The sequence below is a fragment of the Callospermophilus lateralis genome, chromosome 8 (genome assembly GCF_048772815.1).
Source record: "Callospermophilus lateralis isolate mCalLat2 chromosome 8, mCalLat2.hap1, whole genome shotgun sequence".
In the NCBI taxonomy this organism is placed as follows: Eukaryota; Metazoa; Chordata; class Mammalia; order Rodentia; family Sciuridae; genus Callospermophilus; species Callospermophilus lateralis.
In genome coordinates, this window is record NC_135312.1 from 4,936,847 (window position 1) to 4,950,389 (window position 13,543).

The window sequence follows — 13,543 nt, forward strand, 5'->3', positions numbered from 1 at the left end:
CTGGCCTCTGCATTCCTGTCCAGTCTTGACTGAGCCCAGCCTCGCTCCCTCTGTTGAGGTGGCTTTTGTCCATCCTGATCCATCTGGCACTATTCAGAGGACACACCCAAGTGCATGGTCTGCAAACCCAAAACCTGGCTCTGCGGTTTCACGCCACACACTTGCTGAGCACCTACTGGCCTGAGCTAGGCCTGGTGCAGGTCCTGGGGAGAAGTGGAGACCAGACAGGCCAACACCTGCACACAGACCAGGGAGGGGTGACGGCGCCTCATGGTGAGCATTGGGAAAGAAACATGCCTGGGTTCAGACCGGTGCCAGCTCACACAGGGTGTTCTCTGAGCCTTCACTTTCTCATCTGTAAAATGGGGACAGTTCAACTGCTTGATAGAAAGGTGCTGAAGCCTTGCATGGGTCAGAGCCTGGTCCTTGTATGGGCAGGTGCCAGGGCCTGGGATTCCTGAACCTCTTAGTTCTGCCACTGTCTAGTTCTGTGACCCTGGCAGAGGACACTTAAAGATCGTGCTGGCCACACCAGGACATCACTGTTATTCCTCTCAAAAGGCTCAAGGGGGTGCCAGCCTTGCTCAAAGACACACACCTCTAAGTCGCCGTCTAACTCAGCCTCCGTATATGCAGAGAAGGAGCTGGGCTTGAACATGGCCGTGGGAATCTGCAGGGTTCTGCAAGGACTGCCCCAGGGCAGGCTGGGTGATCATTGCTGGGCAGGGCTGGGGGAAACTGGGCAGCAGGTCTGGGTCTGGCACCTACCAAGCCCTCGGGGGGGCAGTCCCTCTTGGGGCTGGAAGGCCAGGCTTCAATGTGTAGAATCTGTCCAGGTATAGGCAGGAAGGAGGAGGAGGAGGAGGAGGAGGAAGAGGAGGAGGTGGAGGAGGAGGAGGAGGAGGCGGAGAAGAAGATCCCCAGAGGAGGCCTGTGGTGGAGGCTGGACACAAGGAGATTGCCCAGGAGGGAAGTCATAGAAGAGGGAGAACATGGCCCTGACCACCCTGCAGGCGCATCTGCACTTAGTTCTTCACTGAGGGGAAGCTGCTGGAGGAGTTGGGTGGGTGGGAGTGGTTTGGGGAAGACCACGCAGGGGTGTGGCTGGTCACTGCCCTCAAAGGAGCAGGTCCTGCAGGGTGCAGTGCCAGTGGTCCAGGCCGGGAAGGCCTGAGGCCAAGCAGTCGAGCAGAGCCCTGGGGGAGCCCTGAGCCCCTTGCTGCGGCTGGCAGCTGCCCAGGAAGGGGGTGCAGAGCACCTCCTTGTTTTATGGGCAAGAACTGTCCTTAGAGAGGACACAGATGGAATTCCTGATGGAGGCCTTGGCTCTGGCTGAGAGCCCAGGAGGGCTGCCTGCAGCTGGGGAGTCACTGGTAGACTCAGGGTGGGATATGCCAGAGCACAGAGGGGTGTCTCCTGGCTCCCAAGGCTGGGGCTGGAGGGCATGTGGGCCTCTGAGGTAGGCCCTCCATGGGCATCCCTGGAGGTGCTGAGCCCTGGGGTGCCCAGAGTGCTGGGTGGCTCACCTTTTCTGGCCCCTGCCCTTGGGAGGGAGGTTTACAATGACCTGTCAAGGCCACATGACAGGGTGGTGGGCTATTGGAGCTCTGTCCTTACGAGATGTGTGGCCTGGATCATGGCCACCTGGCCGGGCCAGCAGGCACCTCCCCTGCTGCACTTTCTCTCTCCCTTTTCTCCTCTCTCCCTGGTTTGGGTGAGGGTGGAATCTGAGCCTCAATTGGTCCAGCACCCACACCCCTCCTTCCAGCACACTGACCACTGTTGCCCACCTGTGCTGCCATCTGCTGACGGCTGTCCCCCCACGTCTCTGGTCAGCAGCATCCCAGGTTGCTGCGTTGCCTGAGTCTCCTTCTCCAGCTCTGCTGGTCCTCTCCAGCTCTGGCTATCTGGGGTCAATTCCATGAGGTCCCCTCTGAGCCCTCATCTGACAACACCAGGGTCTTGCCACCTCCTTGGTTTCAGGTGGAGATGGAACAAGGGGACAGTAGGTTTCCTCTGTTCTTGCATTCTGGGCGTGAATTCCACCCTCCTTCACGTTCACCTTGAGTGGGCAGCTCTTGGGCAGCTCCCGGCCTTTTTCCTGTCCTCTCCTCCTCTCTGTACCCCGGCCCCAGGGAAATCTGTTTTTCTAGCTTTCACTTAGACTTAAGTTGTGGACATTCACATGCCAAATGTGACACCCTTTTTTGTTTGTACCTGGTTATATTGTCCCCTCCTGGTGACCTGGGAGGCAGGAGCCTGGATGCCAAAGGAGGTGGGAGGAGCGCAGGGCTCACCTGGGAGTGGGCCCTGGCTAGCGTGGCAGCTCGTCCCTGCTCCTACCTGGGTGACCTTGTCCCAGCTCTGGCTTGGGGCTTGCATGATAGACAGAGGGTCCAGTAGAGGAGCTGACAAGCTGGCCCGCCCCCAGCCTCCTGTGCTCCTGGGGTGTGAAGCTTGCTGTCCTCTCTCCAGGCACAGAGCCACCTGCATGTGAACATGCCAAGATCCTGCAGAAGCTGTGACCTTGTGCTGTTCCTTTGCTCTGTAAGCCACCTGTTCTCTTGGGCCAGGTAGAGGTCACCATCCTCACCAGGACTCTGTGAGGTTTGAATGAGACCCATGTCAAATGCTCAGGGCAGCACCTGTCACAGCCACCAGTGACCTTCAAATCAAAAAAGTGTCCCTGCCCTGGGGAGGCCGGGACCTTGGCTGGACTCAGCAAAACACAGGGTGACCTGGTCGGGAGCTGCTGGCCCTGTCCCCCTGCCTCCTGGGAACACCTTGTTTCCTAGTGGGCACAGTCAGGGAGACCCACGTGGCCTTAGAACCAGGGCCTCATTGGGAGAGGAGTGTGGAGACTGGGATCATGGAGCAACCCCTCACAGCCCTGAGCTCCCTGCAGTCATGAAACCGGTGACCGCAGCCCGGCCTCCAAGGGCTCAGGCAACGGTTTTCTCCTCGGCTCCTGCCCTTGAGGATAGTTCCTGGAAAGCTCTGTGGGTGCCGTGGGGGCAGCGGAGAGCAACACCAGCTCTGCTGGCCCTGCTCTCTGGAGCTCTGGAGGCTCCTCTCTCCCTTCAGCAGGACCTGTGTGGAGGCCGGGGGTCCTGCCCTGCAACCGGGGTAGGAGGTGGGTTGGGAGAGCTCCCTGACTCAGCTGAGCTCCCGGAACTTGTAACTGCAGAGCTGGGCTGTGCCTGGGATGCCCCGGTGGCCAGGAGTCACGTGCCTGTCTGGCCCATCAGAATGCAGAGTCGCAGCAGCCAGTTTAGTGCATGTGCAGCTTTTCTGGGGATGTGAGGGCAAATGGAACCTCGTTGTCACAGGGGAGGAGTCGCCACCCGGGGAGGGTGCCTGGCTCTGACCCCGAGTCACCGAGGGCAGTGGTTGGGAGCAGCAGTGATGAGCAGAGCCGGGGCCAGGTGGGGCTGTGCCCCCGAGGAGGAAGCTCTGGACCAGGCCTGGGAGGAGCAAAGGCGCTCCAGCTGGACAGCGGGAGGGGTCCTGGGGGCTGGGAACCTGCAGCTACAGAGGCAGGGCCTGCAAGTTCATGTGCTGGAAGACAGCTGCGTCTGGGGAGCGGAAGGGAGTCCAGGCTTCCCTGCTGGAGTGGTGCTCTGCCCACGAGCCACTGTCGAAAAACCACAGGCTGACAAGCAGGGAACAGGCCTGACCACCCAGGCGCAGTGGGGCCGCAGGCAGAGGCTGCGGTACCAGCCCACCCCCACCTCGTGATGGCCTGCCTGAGAGCCCAGGGGCCACGGGCCCCTCCTGGAGAAGAGCCAAGGTCTCAGGATGGTGCCCACCGAGTTCCTATTGACCTGGAGCCCCGTAGGTTAGGTACCCTCTGTGCTCCAAGCACGGGCCAGCAGAGGTTCCCCCAGGCACAGTGGTGGACTTGGGGTGTCAAGCTGAGCAGGGTCCTTGCCCTGGGGGTTGCTCAGTCTGTGTGAGTTCTGGCTGCTGCCTGGTCTGGGCTCTGTAAGAGGCAAGTGGCCGAGCTGTGCCAGGAGCTGGCAGGGAGGGCCTCACAGGGAGGGACTGGCCACTCAGGACCTGACACACTCAGAAGGTCCCCAGGGAGCGTGGGGCTTCCAGGCAGGGGCTGAGCTGGGCCAGCACACAGGGGGCTCTGGACGGGTGTTGAAGTGGAGAGGGGAGGGGACATCAGGGCTCCGTCCTGCAGGCCACTGCTCCACCAGAGATGCCCCAGGGAAAGCGGGTCTGGGCTGCTGGTCGGGAGCCAGCTGCAATCTGCCTTGAGGATCCCACGATTGTCTCGTTCCACTGACTGGGGGCTGCCGGGGTGACCTGCTGAGTGACCACTGCTGTCCCTCTTACAGACCCTGTGGGACAGGGGTAGACTCAGGCTAAGTCCCACTGGAATCCCCAAGGGACAGAATCAGGGGCCCAGGAGATGCTGAAGTCTGAGGCCCTCATAAGCAAAAGTTTATTTTAATGGCAGATTCTTAAAAGCATTTGTTACCAGCTCCATTTAGAGATTTGATAAGTAAATGAACTGTTTTCTTGTGAGTATCTCCTGGGAGCAGGGAGGGAGGTGCCCACCGCCTCCTCCAGCAGAGCTGATACCACCCCAGACTCTGTGCAGGGCGGACAGCCGCCCTGAGAGCCCCGGCTTTGGGCTTCTGAGCAAGGCTTTCTGTCCTGTGCCAGAATGACCACTCGGGTATCTTTTCTTCCAGACAAGCCACCACCTGGACGTTGGCTCCCAGGGGACAGCAGCTGCAAGAGGTCAGTGCAGTTTGCAATGAATCTGTGTATGCAGAAAAAAAAATCCTGGCCAGCAGACCGTCAGTGGAGTGGGAAGGGTCTGTCCACTGTCAGGTTCACACTACTCCCTCTCCTTGGACACTTGGCCCGCCCTTCACAAAATTAAGAACACAATGGAAGCATTCAGAAGGCCCAAAGCCCCAGTCCTGAGGTTTCACCCTAAGCGTCATTCCCCTCCTTGGCCCTGAAATTCACTCCAAGTGCATGGTCATCTGTGTGAGAATCCATGGGGTGCACCCACAGGGTGAGGGGGCTGAGGGGAGAATCCACGGGGTGCACCCACAGGGTGAGGGGGCTGAGGGGAGAATCCACGGGGTGCACCCACAGGGTGAGGGGGCTGAGGGGAGAATCCACGGGGTGCACCCACAGGGTGAGGGGGCTGAGGGGAGAATCCACGGGGTGCACCCACAGGGTGAGGGGGCTGAGGGGAGAATCCACGGGGTGCACCCACAGGGTGAGGGGGCTGAGGGGAGAATCCACGGGGTGCACCCACAGGGTGAGGGGGCTGAGGGGAGAATCCACGGGGTGCACCCACAGGGTGAAGGGGGCTGCCCTCAGCAGGCTGACTCAGCATCCTCAGTGACGCACCTCCTTCAGTAGAAGCGCTGAAGGGTACCCGGTGGGGCGTGAGGGCTGCAATATTCTACTAAAGGGAAGCAAGACGGCACCCGGAGTGCTCTGTGACCACAGGTGGACGGCACACAGACCTGCACGTGATTGGCAGCCACAGCTGCTCAGAGTTAGGGCAGCCTGCGTGGCTTTTCTGTTGTTTTTTTTATCAAGAAATTAAGATGCTACCTGACCAGACAAAATTTCCCTGAGCCTTTAGCGGTGCTGACTATCAGGTGGGGATGGGGCAGGACTCCCCAGTAGCACGGGAGGAGGTGGAGCTCACAGATTTGTTTAGGCTTGTGTGCTCGCAGGTGAGTGTGGATGGTGTTACCCTGAAGACTAGCTGGCTCTCTTCAAGTCTGTTCATGTGATCTGGGATGAGTTAATTAGCCTCTCTGAGCTGCAGACTCCTATCTTCAAAAGGAGGATACTGTGGTCTTCCCTTTTGGTGCCCTACACATAGCAGAGTGTAGGCACACGAGAGGAAGGAAAAAGAACGGGGAATGCGTCTTTTCAGCCCAAATCTATGGGAGGGGGCTGCCCTCTGTGTCTGCTTTCTTTCCCAGCGGCCTGGTGGGTACAGTCTTCACAGTTGGAGAGGTACAGGTTCTAGCTGGTCCCAGCTCCGCCACTTACTCCAACTTTCCCTGCAGCCTCAGGGAAGTCCCCTCCCTCCTCTGGCTCAGCTTCCTCATCTTTCAAGGAGATGGATGGACAGGTGTCTGGGCAGGTGTCTGGATGGACAGGTGTCTGGGCAGGTGTCTGGAGGGTGCCATCCTCCCTGAGGGAGCTGGCTGGGCGGACGCTGCACTGCGGGCTGTGGCCAGCAGGGGGAGGCAGCCGCCAGGCAGGGACAGTCTCAGGAGGGGCATGACACTCAAGTTCCAGGGCATCTGCTGTGGTGGTGGGGACCTGGAATGGCCAGGGACAGTGGGAGAATGAAGGACGTTACCCTGGGACTCAGAGACTGTACTTCTGAAGCAGATCCCGGGGCCGAGGCTTGACTGAGACCATCCCTTCTAGTTCAGGAACAGCTGCCGAGTTCTGAAACAGACCGTGTCCTCCAAAGCCCGTTGCGCTCAGACTCCTGGCCTTTTCCCAAGACTGAGTGGCCAGCACCGACAGCTCGGCTGGATTCACCAAAGGTGAGAGGACAACAGTCACCTACTTTTGTAATTTTGTTGTCTATTGAAAATATAGTGCAATTATCAAAGTGCAATTATTTTCCAAGTGCTACATTTCTATAATGCCACTGCAGGTCAGGAAATAAAACCGGACCAATACCCCAAGGCCCTGGTTTCCCATCCCAGTCGCTTTCTGTTGTCTACTTTTAAATGTTTGATTTTGGTCAAATTGTGTGCTTTACACCTTGTTTTTGTTTTGGGGAGTTACCAGGATTTGACCTCAGGGGTACTTGACCACTGAGCCACATCCTGAGCCCTTTTCTGTATTTTTTTTTAGAGACAGGGTTTACTGGGTTGTTTAGTGCCTCACTTTTGCTGAGGCTGACTTTGAGCTTGCAATCCTCCTGCCTCAGCCTCCCGAGCCCCCGGGTGCCACCAGGCCAGGGCCGCCTTGTTATTTTCTAATGCGAGCTGGGCATCATGTGTGGAAACCTGGAGCCCTCATTTGAGGTTCTGCCCGACGGAGTCTGCACCCACAGAGGACTCCTCTTTGCTCTAACAGGGCGGGCCTGGCGCTCAGCCCTCACACCAGACTGATTCCAAGACGAGTCCTAGTCCCGGGTCTCTGCCCTGTCCCCTTCACTCCAACTCCTGGGGCACGAAAGCCAAGGTGCTGTCAGGGTCCTCCCTGGCGCCATCCACCCTGGGCTGCTGGGAGCTCCCGTCACCCCACACCCCTCAGCTGTCTGGCTCACCAGGAAGCTCTGCCCTCTGCCCTCGCCCGAGGGGACAAGGGACCTTGGTGCCCTGCTCTCTCCTCTCCTGCTTTCCATTTCAGCACCTCATATTCCCAGGGCCTCAGTGGCTCCCAGGTCATTTCAGACCCACGGTTGGTTACATTGTGTCTAGATTTTCTAGTTCTACTTATGGCGGGTTTGGTCCAAAATACCCTAGTGGGGCACTTCCGGGGCAGCACCTCGAAGGCTCCCAGGCAAACCTACTTAACTTGTGAGCTCTGGGGCCTGGAGATCTGAGTTCGAATCTCAGCCTGGCCCTTGCTAGTTCAGCGGGATGTTGCTCCGTCTCTGGGTGGAGGAGGCGGCCGAGCCGCTGAACAGAGCTGTGCGCCTCATCTTTTTACTTCAGCCTGCTGGTATTTACTTTCCCCATCTTTTAATCCTGTGGCGTCTTTCCTGTCCCTATGGTCAATTTTTTATATAAAAAATAAAGACAGCCATCCTTAGCTCTCAGGGTCTTTGGGACAATTCGATGACACTGTGCATTTCAGTATTTATTACAGGAGAAGCATCCTCAAGGGTAGCTTTTGCTACTTCCGTAAAGGTCTTCTTTTTCTGATGGGTGGACTGCACTTGAGTTCTTGGTTCGGGCTGATCATCAGCTAACAGTAAGAACTTCTTTCCACCTTGATCTTCCCATAGAAGATCCCCTCTGACTGGGTTGGCCCCGCGTTATCCACAGAAGGCGCTGCAGGCAAAGACGGGCGGGTGAGCAGGTGGGGGATTGCAGGCCATCCAGGGTGGCTGCAGCAGGGGCACCAGGGAGCAGAGAGGTGCCAGGAGGTGAAGAGAGCCCCAGCCCCACCTTGCCCTGAGGGAGGGGTGCACAGAGGAGGCCAGTCCAAGGTGCCAGGCTGGGCCCAAACGAGGGCCCTGGCTGAAGGTCTGCCCTGGAGCCCAGGGTGGGGAAGAGCCTGTTCTCAGGGACACAGGGCAGAAACCCACACAGAGGGCTCAAGGACACAGGCCAGGGCCCTCGGGTCCACGCCTCTCAGCTGTTCTGGTCCTGCTTCAGCACCACCACCCTGGGTGGAGATCTTGTGATGGCATCTGTCCTGAGCACGGGGACCTTGGTTTCTGGGAGCTAGATGACAATGTCAGTCTCAGGGAGGCAGGCTGCGTGGCCCTGGGAGGCCATCGCCACTTACAGGGAGCAGTGCCGGCAGGTGTAGGCTGGGCTCCTTCCCTAGGAGGCCCTGGGCACCACGCCTGTCCCCAGCATTACAGGTCAGGCTGTGCTCTAGGTCCTGGTCATTGTCACGGGCAGCTGGGAACAGAGTTGTCTGCCCTGGGCAGGAACAGACTGTGGGCCACACGCCAGGCTGGCTTGGGAAGGGCCTCCCGGGTGAGAAGGGACGAGTTAGTGACCACGCCAGGGGATCCTGGCCTACAAGGAAAAGCAGGTCACGGATTATTGAAGGGCAGCAGCTAAATTTGTCACAGGTCACAGTCATGTGGCTGAGCTTGGGGAAAGAGGAAGAAGAGGCAGGAGGGCCGAGAACACACACCTCCCCACAGGCTGGGAAGCCTGCAGCCAGTGAGGCTGGCTAACCCTCCAAAGTCTATACAGCCTGACCCTGTCACCCTCAGGCCGCCTCCAGCTGCAGCAGTAGACAGCGGTGGGGAGCAACACAGCTCTGGAGTCACGTGGTCTGGGTTTGAGTCTTGGCTCAGCTTCCTTAGCTGTGTGGCCTTGGACAAATCACTTAGCCTCTCTGGGCCTCTTCTTCTTCATCTGTGTGTGGGGTAATTATACTTCCTTGTGTTGTTTTTATTTCTTATTTTTAGTGTAGGTCAAACGAATCAACATGGAGTGTGTTATCATGGCAAATCCTAAGAGCTCAGTCACTGTCCCTGGTCACAGTCAACCAGGCCATAGGGAATTATTAGAGTATTCTTTCCTTACAGAATAAGGTAGTGCTGAATGCTTTAAAGTGTGATTATCTTCAACACGAGGTGAAGCGCAGACTCTTGGAGCTGGGGTTGCTCCATGGGGGCTCCTGTGGCACTGCTCTGTGGTTCTTGACACCTGGCAGAACCTGCTCCTCCTCCTGCCCAGCCCAGCCTCCCCACTCCCTGTGCAGCCGCCGCCCTCCTGGGTGCCCGTCTTGCCCATGTGTGCGCCTTCCCTCCAGCTCTGCAGCGGGATTGTTCTTTGTGTGCTTCACCCGCCGTGGGTGTCCCTGGGAGTGGTGGCCACTGTGCCTGGCACCTGGGGAGGCACAGAGCTCAGGGCTCCTCTGCTGCCGGCTTCCTCCTCAGGCAGACAGCACTGAGCAGGCACAGCCACCGCCACCCCTTCTCCTGCCCCCTGCTCCTGACCCCTGCTCCTGCCCCCTGCTCCTGCCCCCTTCTCCTGCCCCCTGCTCCTGCCCCCTTCTCCTGCCCCCTGCTCCTGCAAGCCTGGGAGCTTGCTGCTTGCTCCATCCTGGGGGCCAGGTTGGGAGCCGCAGACCCGCCCCACACCCCAGCGAAGGGGAAGGCGGCAGGCGCACCTGCTGCCCAGCGAGGTCACTTCCTGTCTTTCCTGGGAGGAGCTGCTCGGAGGACGTGGGGTGCGCTTCCTGGAGGACAGCACCTGCGCCTGGCGGCTGGCGGAGGACGTTCAGAGGGAGGGGAGTCAGCCTCCGAGGGCCTAGGGTAGAGGCCACGCACATCAGTCCAGCACTTAGACAGGTGCTGGGGGTCTTTAAGCCAGGCCCGTTTCCAGTGGGTGTGGGGCCTGGTGACAGCCTGCTGGGGGCGTTCACTGTGGTGGCATGTTCTGGGCCCTGCAGGAGCTGCGGAGACCATTTCTCTCTGCTCTTACCCCCAGTTGCCTCTGCCCTCCGGGCCCACCCTGGATCCTGGACTGGGCCAGCGGTGGTCACCGTGGAACCAGGCGGAGAGCCCCTCCTGGCCCCCACGCCCACAGCCTTCTGCCAGCCTCGGAGGTCCTGAGCCCAGCGAGGATCCTGGCTCTTCACCAAGAGCTCAGACAAAGCATTTGCGCAATTCCCAGGTCAATAAATCACCGCTGCAGTTAGAAATTTAATAGAAGCACTCGTTCTCCGGGGCTTTTCATAGACTCCATAAATATTTGAAGCAGAACCTTCCGAGGGTGCTTTAAGAAATTGGTGGCAATCAGAGCTCTCATTTAGTGGCAAGTGGTTTTGCCTTTGGCGTAGGGACTTGTGTTCTCCATCAGGCTTGAGAGAAAAGCCGGACCGTGCCCGCGAGTGTCGAGGAGTCTGGCAGCAGAGGCCAGCCATCGCCACCCCCCGCGCCAGGCCCCTGCTTCTCAGCCGGGCACCTTCACCCCCACGGCAAAGTGTGACCACGTTGGAGACATTTGGAGATCATAGCTGCCTGGCTGCAGCCAGGGGGACAAGGGCAGGGGCTGAAGGACGTCCTCCAGTGCCCACAACGGCTCCAGGAGAGCCACCCAGCCGAGCTGTAGCGGTGCGGAGGCCGTGGGGCCAGCGTGGTCTGGCAGCCGCAGCTCCACCAGGGAGAGCGGTCTCACTTTCTGCCCCCGGGCCCCTCCCCCTGTCCCCTCCCATGTTTTAGAAGGTGCTTCCTCCTAACTGGAGCCTCCTCTAGTAATCACACATTTTACGTTAAAACACTAAAGACGATCAGAAATTTCTAATCAGCCCATTCGCTCCAAATCTGTTGATCCGGGCAGCTCAGTAGGAGTGAAAGACACCAGCGGTGTTGGCCCTGTCCCCACAGGGCCACCAGAGACACACACATGCCCATCAGCCACTCTGCAGTCGCCGGCTGCCCTGCCGGAGCCACAGGCCAAGGGAAGAGCAGCGCTGCTGGGCTGGCGAGGACAAGTCAGCGGCCAGCGAAAGGCCAGGGCTACCTGCCCACTGTTCCCTCCTGGAGGAGGGGACGTCTTCATGTCAGGACGCGGGAGGACGGGGATGAGGAGTGGGGCTCCCAGGAAGTGGGCAGAGCACCCAGATTCTGTTTTAACATGGCAGCACAGGGAGCCCGCCCCTTCACGTGTCACCTGACTGGCCACGGAGCAATTCTAGGAACGGGGGGTTCATTCCCAGGAAAGTTGGGGCACCACAGACAGGTGCTCCTGGGCTTGTGTCCGTTCCGCACGGGCTGCGGGTGCCGTGAGCGGTCGCTGTGTCCACCCCGCACTCCCGATGGCCAGTGGCTCTGCCGCCAGGTATCAGTGAGCATCGGGGGTAACTGTGAAGCGAGTGCTGCTCCTGCCCGGGCGCTGGGAAAGAGTGACAAGGAGACGCCGCTGGTCCCGCCACTCAGGGGCCCCGGGACCCCTGCCGCCCCTCATGGGGCCCCAGGTCAGAGAGCCTGCTGCGGTCACTTGTCAAAGCCTTCAAACGTAACCGACACCTCTGTGCCCACGTGCTCCCTGTCAGTCGTTCCAACAGCGAGGCCCCTGCGGGCAGGTCAGAGGGCCGCGGTGACCCCTCTTCGGCTCCTCCATCCCCCTTTATCTTGGAGCCTGGGGCTCGAGAAGGCCAGCGGGGTCCCTGCTGGGCCAGCGGGGTGCAGAGTGGCCGTTTCTGTCTCCGGGACACTCCCCCAGCCTCGGATGCCGGGTGACATGTCACTTGCTGCGCCCTCCTGCCTCTGCCCACATTCTGGGCCTGTCAGAGAGACCACCCAGGGGAGCCCCTCCCGGGAAGGCAAGACCACCTTTGAGCCTGACCTGGTGACTCTGGAATAAGTCATTTCCCCGCAGTGACGGCTCACAGGGCTGCCCTTGGGGCGTCTCCGCTGGGCCCGCCTTGTGCTCTGCTTCCTGGGCACCTGGTCCTGGTTTGGGGCAGACTCCCGCCGTCTCCTCACCTGGTCTGTAGACCCGCCCTTGGGGGCACGAGAGAGGACAGGCAGGAATGTGGCTTGCAGGAGCTGGTCTTGGGCTCTCTGAGTGACCCCAAGGCTCTGGAAACCGGCCAGATGGGCCAGCCCTGCCACTGCGCACAGAATGATTTATTGACCGACTGTCAGCAAGCTACGGTGGAGGACTTCCCTGGGAGCTGGCGAGGTAAGTGCAGCCCTCCCCCGTGCCACATGGGGCCGCCTGCCTGCCCCCCAGGGCATCAGATGGGGGGGCTGGCTGTGGGCCAGGCCGCGGCAGTGCTGAGTGGTCACTCCGGGTGCCCGGCTGGCTTGCCCGCACGCTGTGCTGAGGTGGCCGAGGCTCCGGCCCTGCTCCCCGAGCCCCTCCAGGGCAGTGAGGCTGGGTGGTCTCGGGGCTCTTGCTCCAGGCCCCTGTCCCTGTCCTCCAGGGTTCTGCCAGAATGGCCAAGCAGCCCGAGCAGGCAGAGTGCAGGAGACGAGGGCACAGAGCTGGCACTGACCCAGGAGGAGCCCAGGGGCTTCCCGAAGGAATGTCCCCTGGGTGGAGCCCAGGAGGGGAGCAGGATAGGCAGGGAGGGACGTCTCAGGCAGGATGCCGAGAGCAAGCGAGGGGTGGGCCGGGGTCCTGGAGCAGGGGAGCTTGCGGCCCTCAGTGCTGTCAGCGCCACCTGCGAGGCGTGGACTCCAGGATGAGCTAAGGGGTGAGGGCCAGCTGTCCACCTCCAGAGTCGCTGCGACTGGAAAGTCTCTCTGGGATGGCGACGGCGTCCCCAGGATCCGGGCGGTGGCCGGGGGTGAGGCGGGTGCTTAAGGGCCAGATGAAGAGGGTCACACGGTTATTTGATGCAGCAAAACTCGGCTACGCGGATCAGCAGTGGGGGCCGATCTGTGGAATGGGTGGCCGGAGAGGGGGCTGCTAGCTGGGACCCCTGACCAGCGCCCCAGGAGGGCGGCCAGCGGGTGTCTGTGTGCATGGGGCCTTCCAGCTGGGCGGGAGGGACGCGCGGAGTGGGTGACAGGGAGGGAGGCTGGGGCTGGGGCAGAGGGACGCCCTCAGCTGCTGACCCGGGTGGCTTTGTCCGTGGCCTTCAGGGCAGGTCTGAGCGCGTCCGTCCTCCTTGGGTCTACACGTCGGTTGGGAAGGCTCCTGCTGAGCTGCCTGGGCTGCTGCCTCTATTTGTCTAAGGCCTTTTAACACTGGGGACTCCAGCCCAGGCAGCTCCCTGTTCTCCCCAGCCAGGCGCCGAGGTCAAGAGCTCTGAGGGCACTGTGTCTGTCTGGTTGTTCAGGCTGTGTACTGAGCAAAACATGTGCCTCTGCTTGCCAAGGGCCCGTGCTGCTGGAGGAAGTGGTGCCTTTCACAGGCTCATTCAGAGGCCACCTCAG

The 13,543-nt window shown here is 60.1% G+C and overlaps 1 protein-coding gene across 1 annotated transcript in view; it reads left to right on the forward strand.

Moving 5' to 3' along the window:
* The window catches only part of C8H4orf50 (chromosome 8 C4orf50 homolog), a 45,118-nt gene extending 33,222 nt beyond the window's left edge, over positions 1-11,896 (forward strand). The window contains exons 10-14 of the mRNA XM_077110200.1: positions 4,707-4,755; positions 6,430-6,551; positions 9,730-9,946; positions 10,515-10,647; positions 11,632-11,896. Coding sequence (XP_076966315.1) covers positions 4,707-4,755; positions 6,430-6,551; positions 9,730-9,946; positions 10,515-10,647; positions 11,632-11,896 — 786 coding nt within the window. The remainder of the gene's footprint in view (positions 1-4,706; positions 4,756-6,429; positions 6,552-9,729; positions 9,947-10,514; positions 10,648-11,631) is intronic.
* Positions 11,897-13,543: the final 1,647 nt, after the last annotated feature.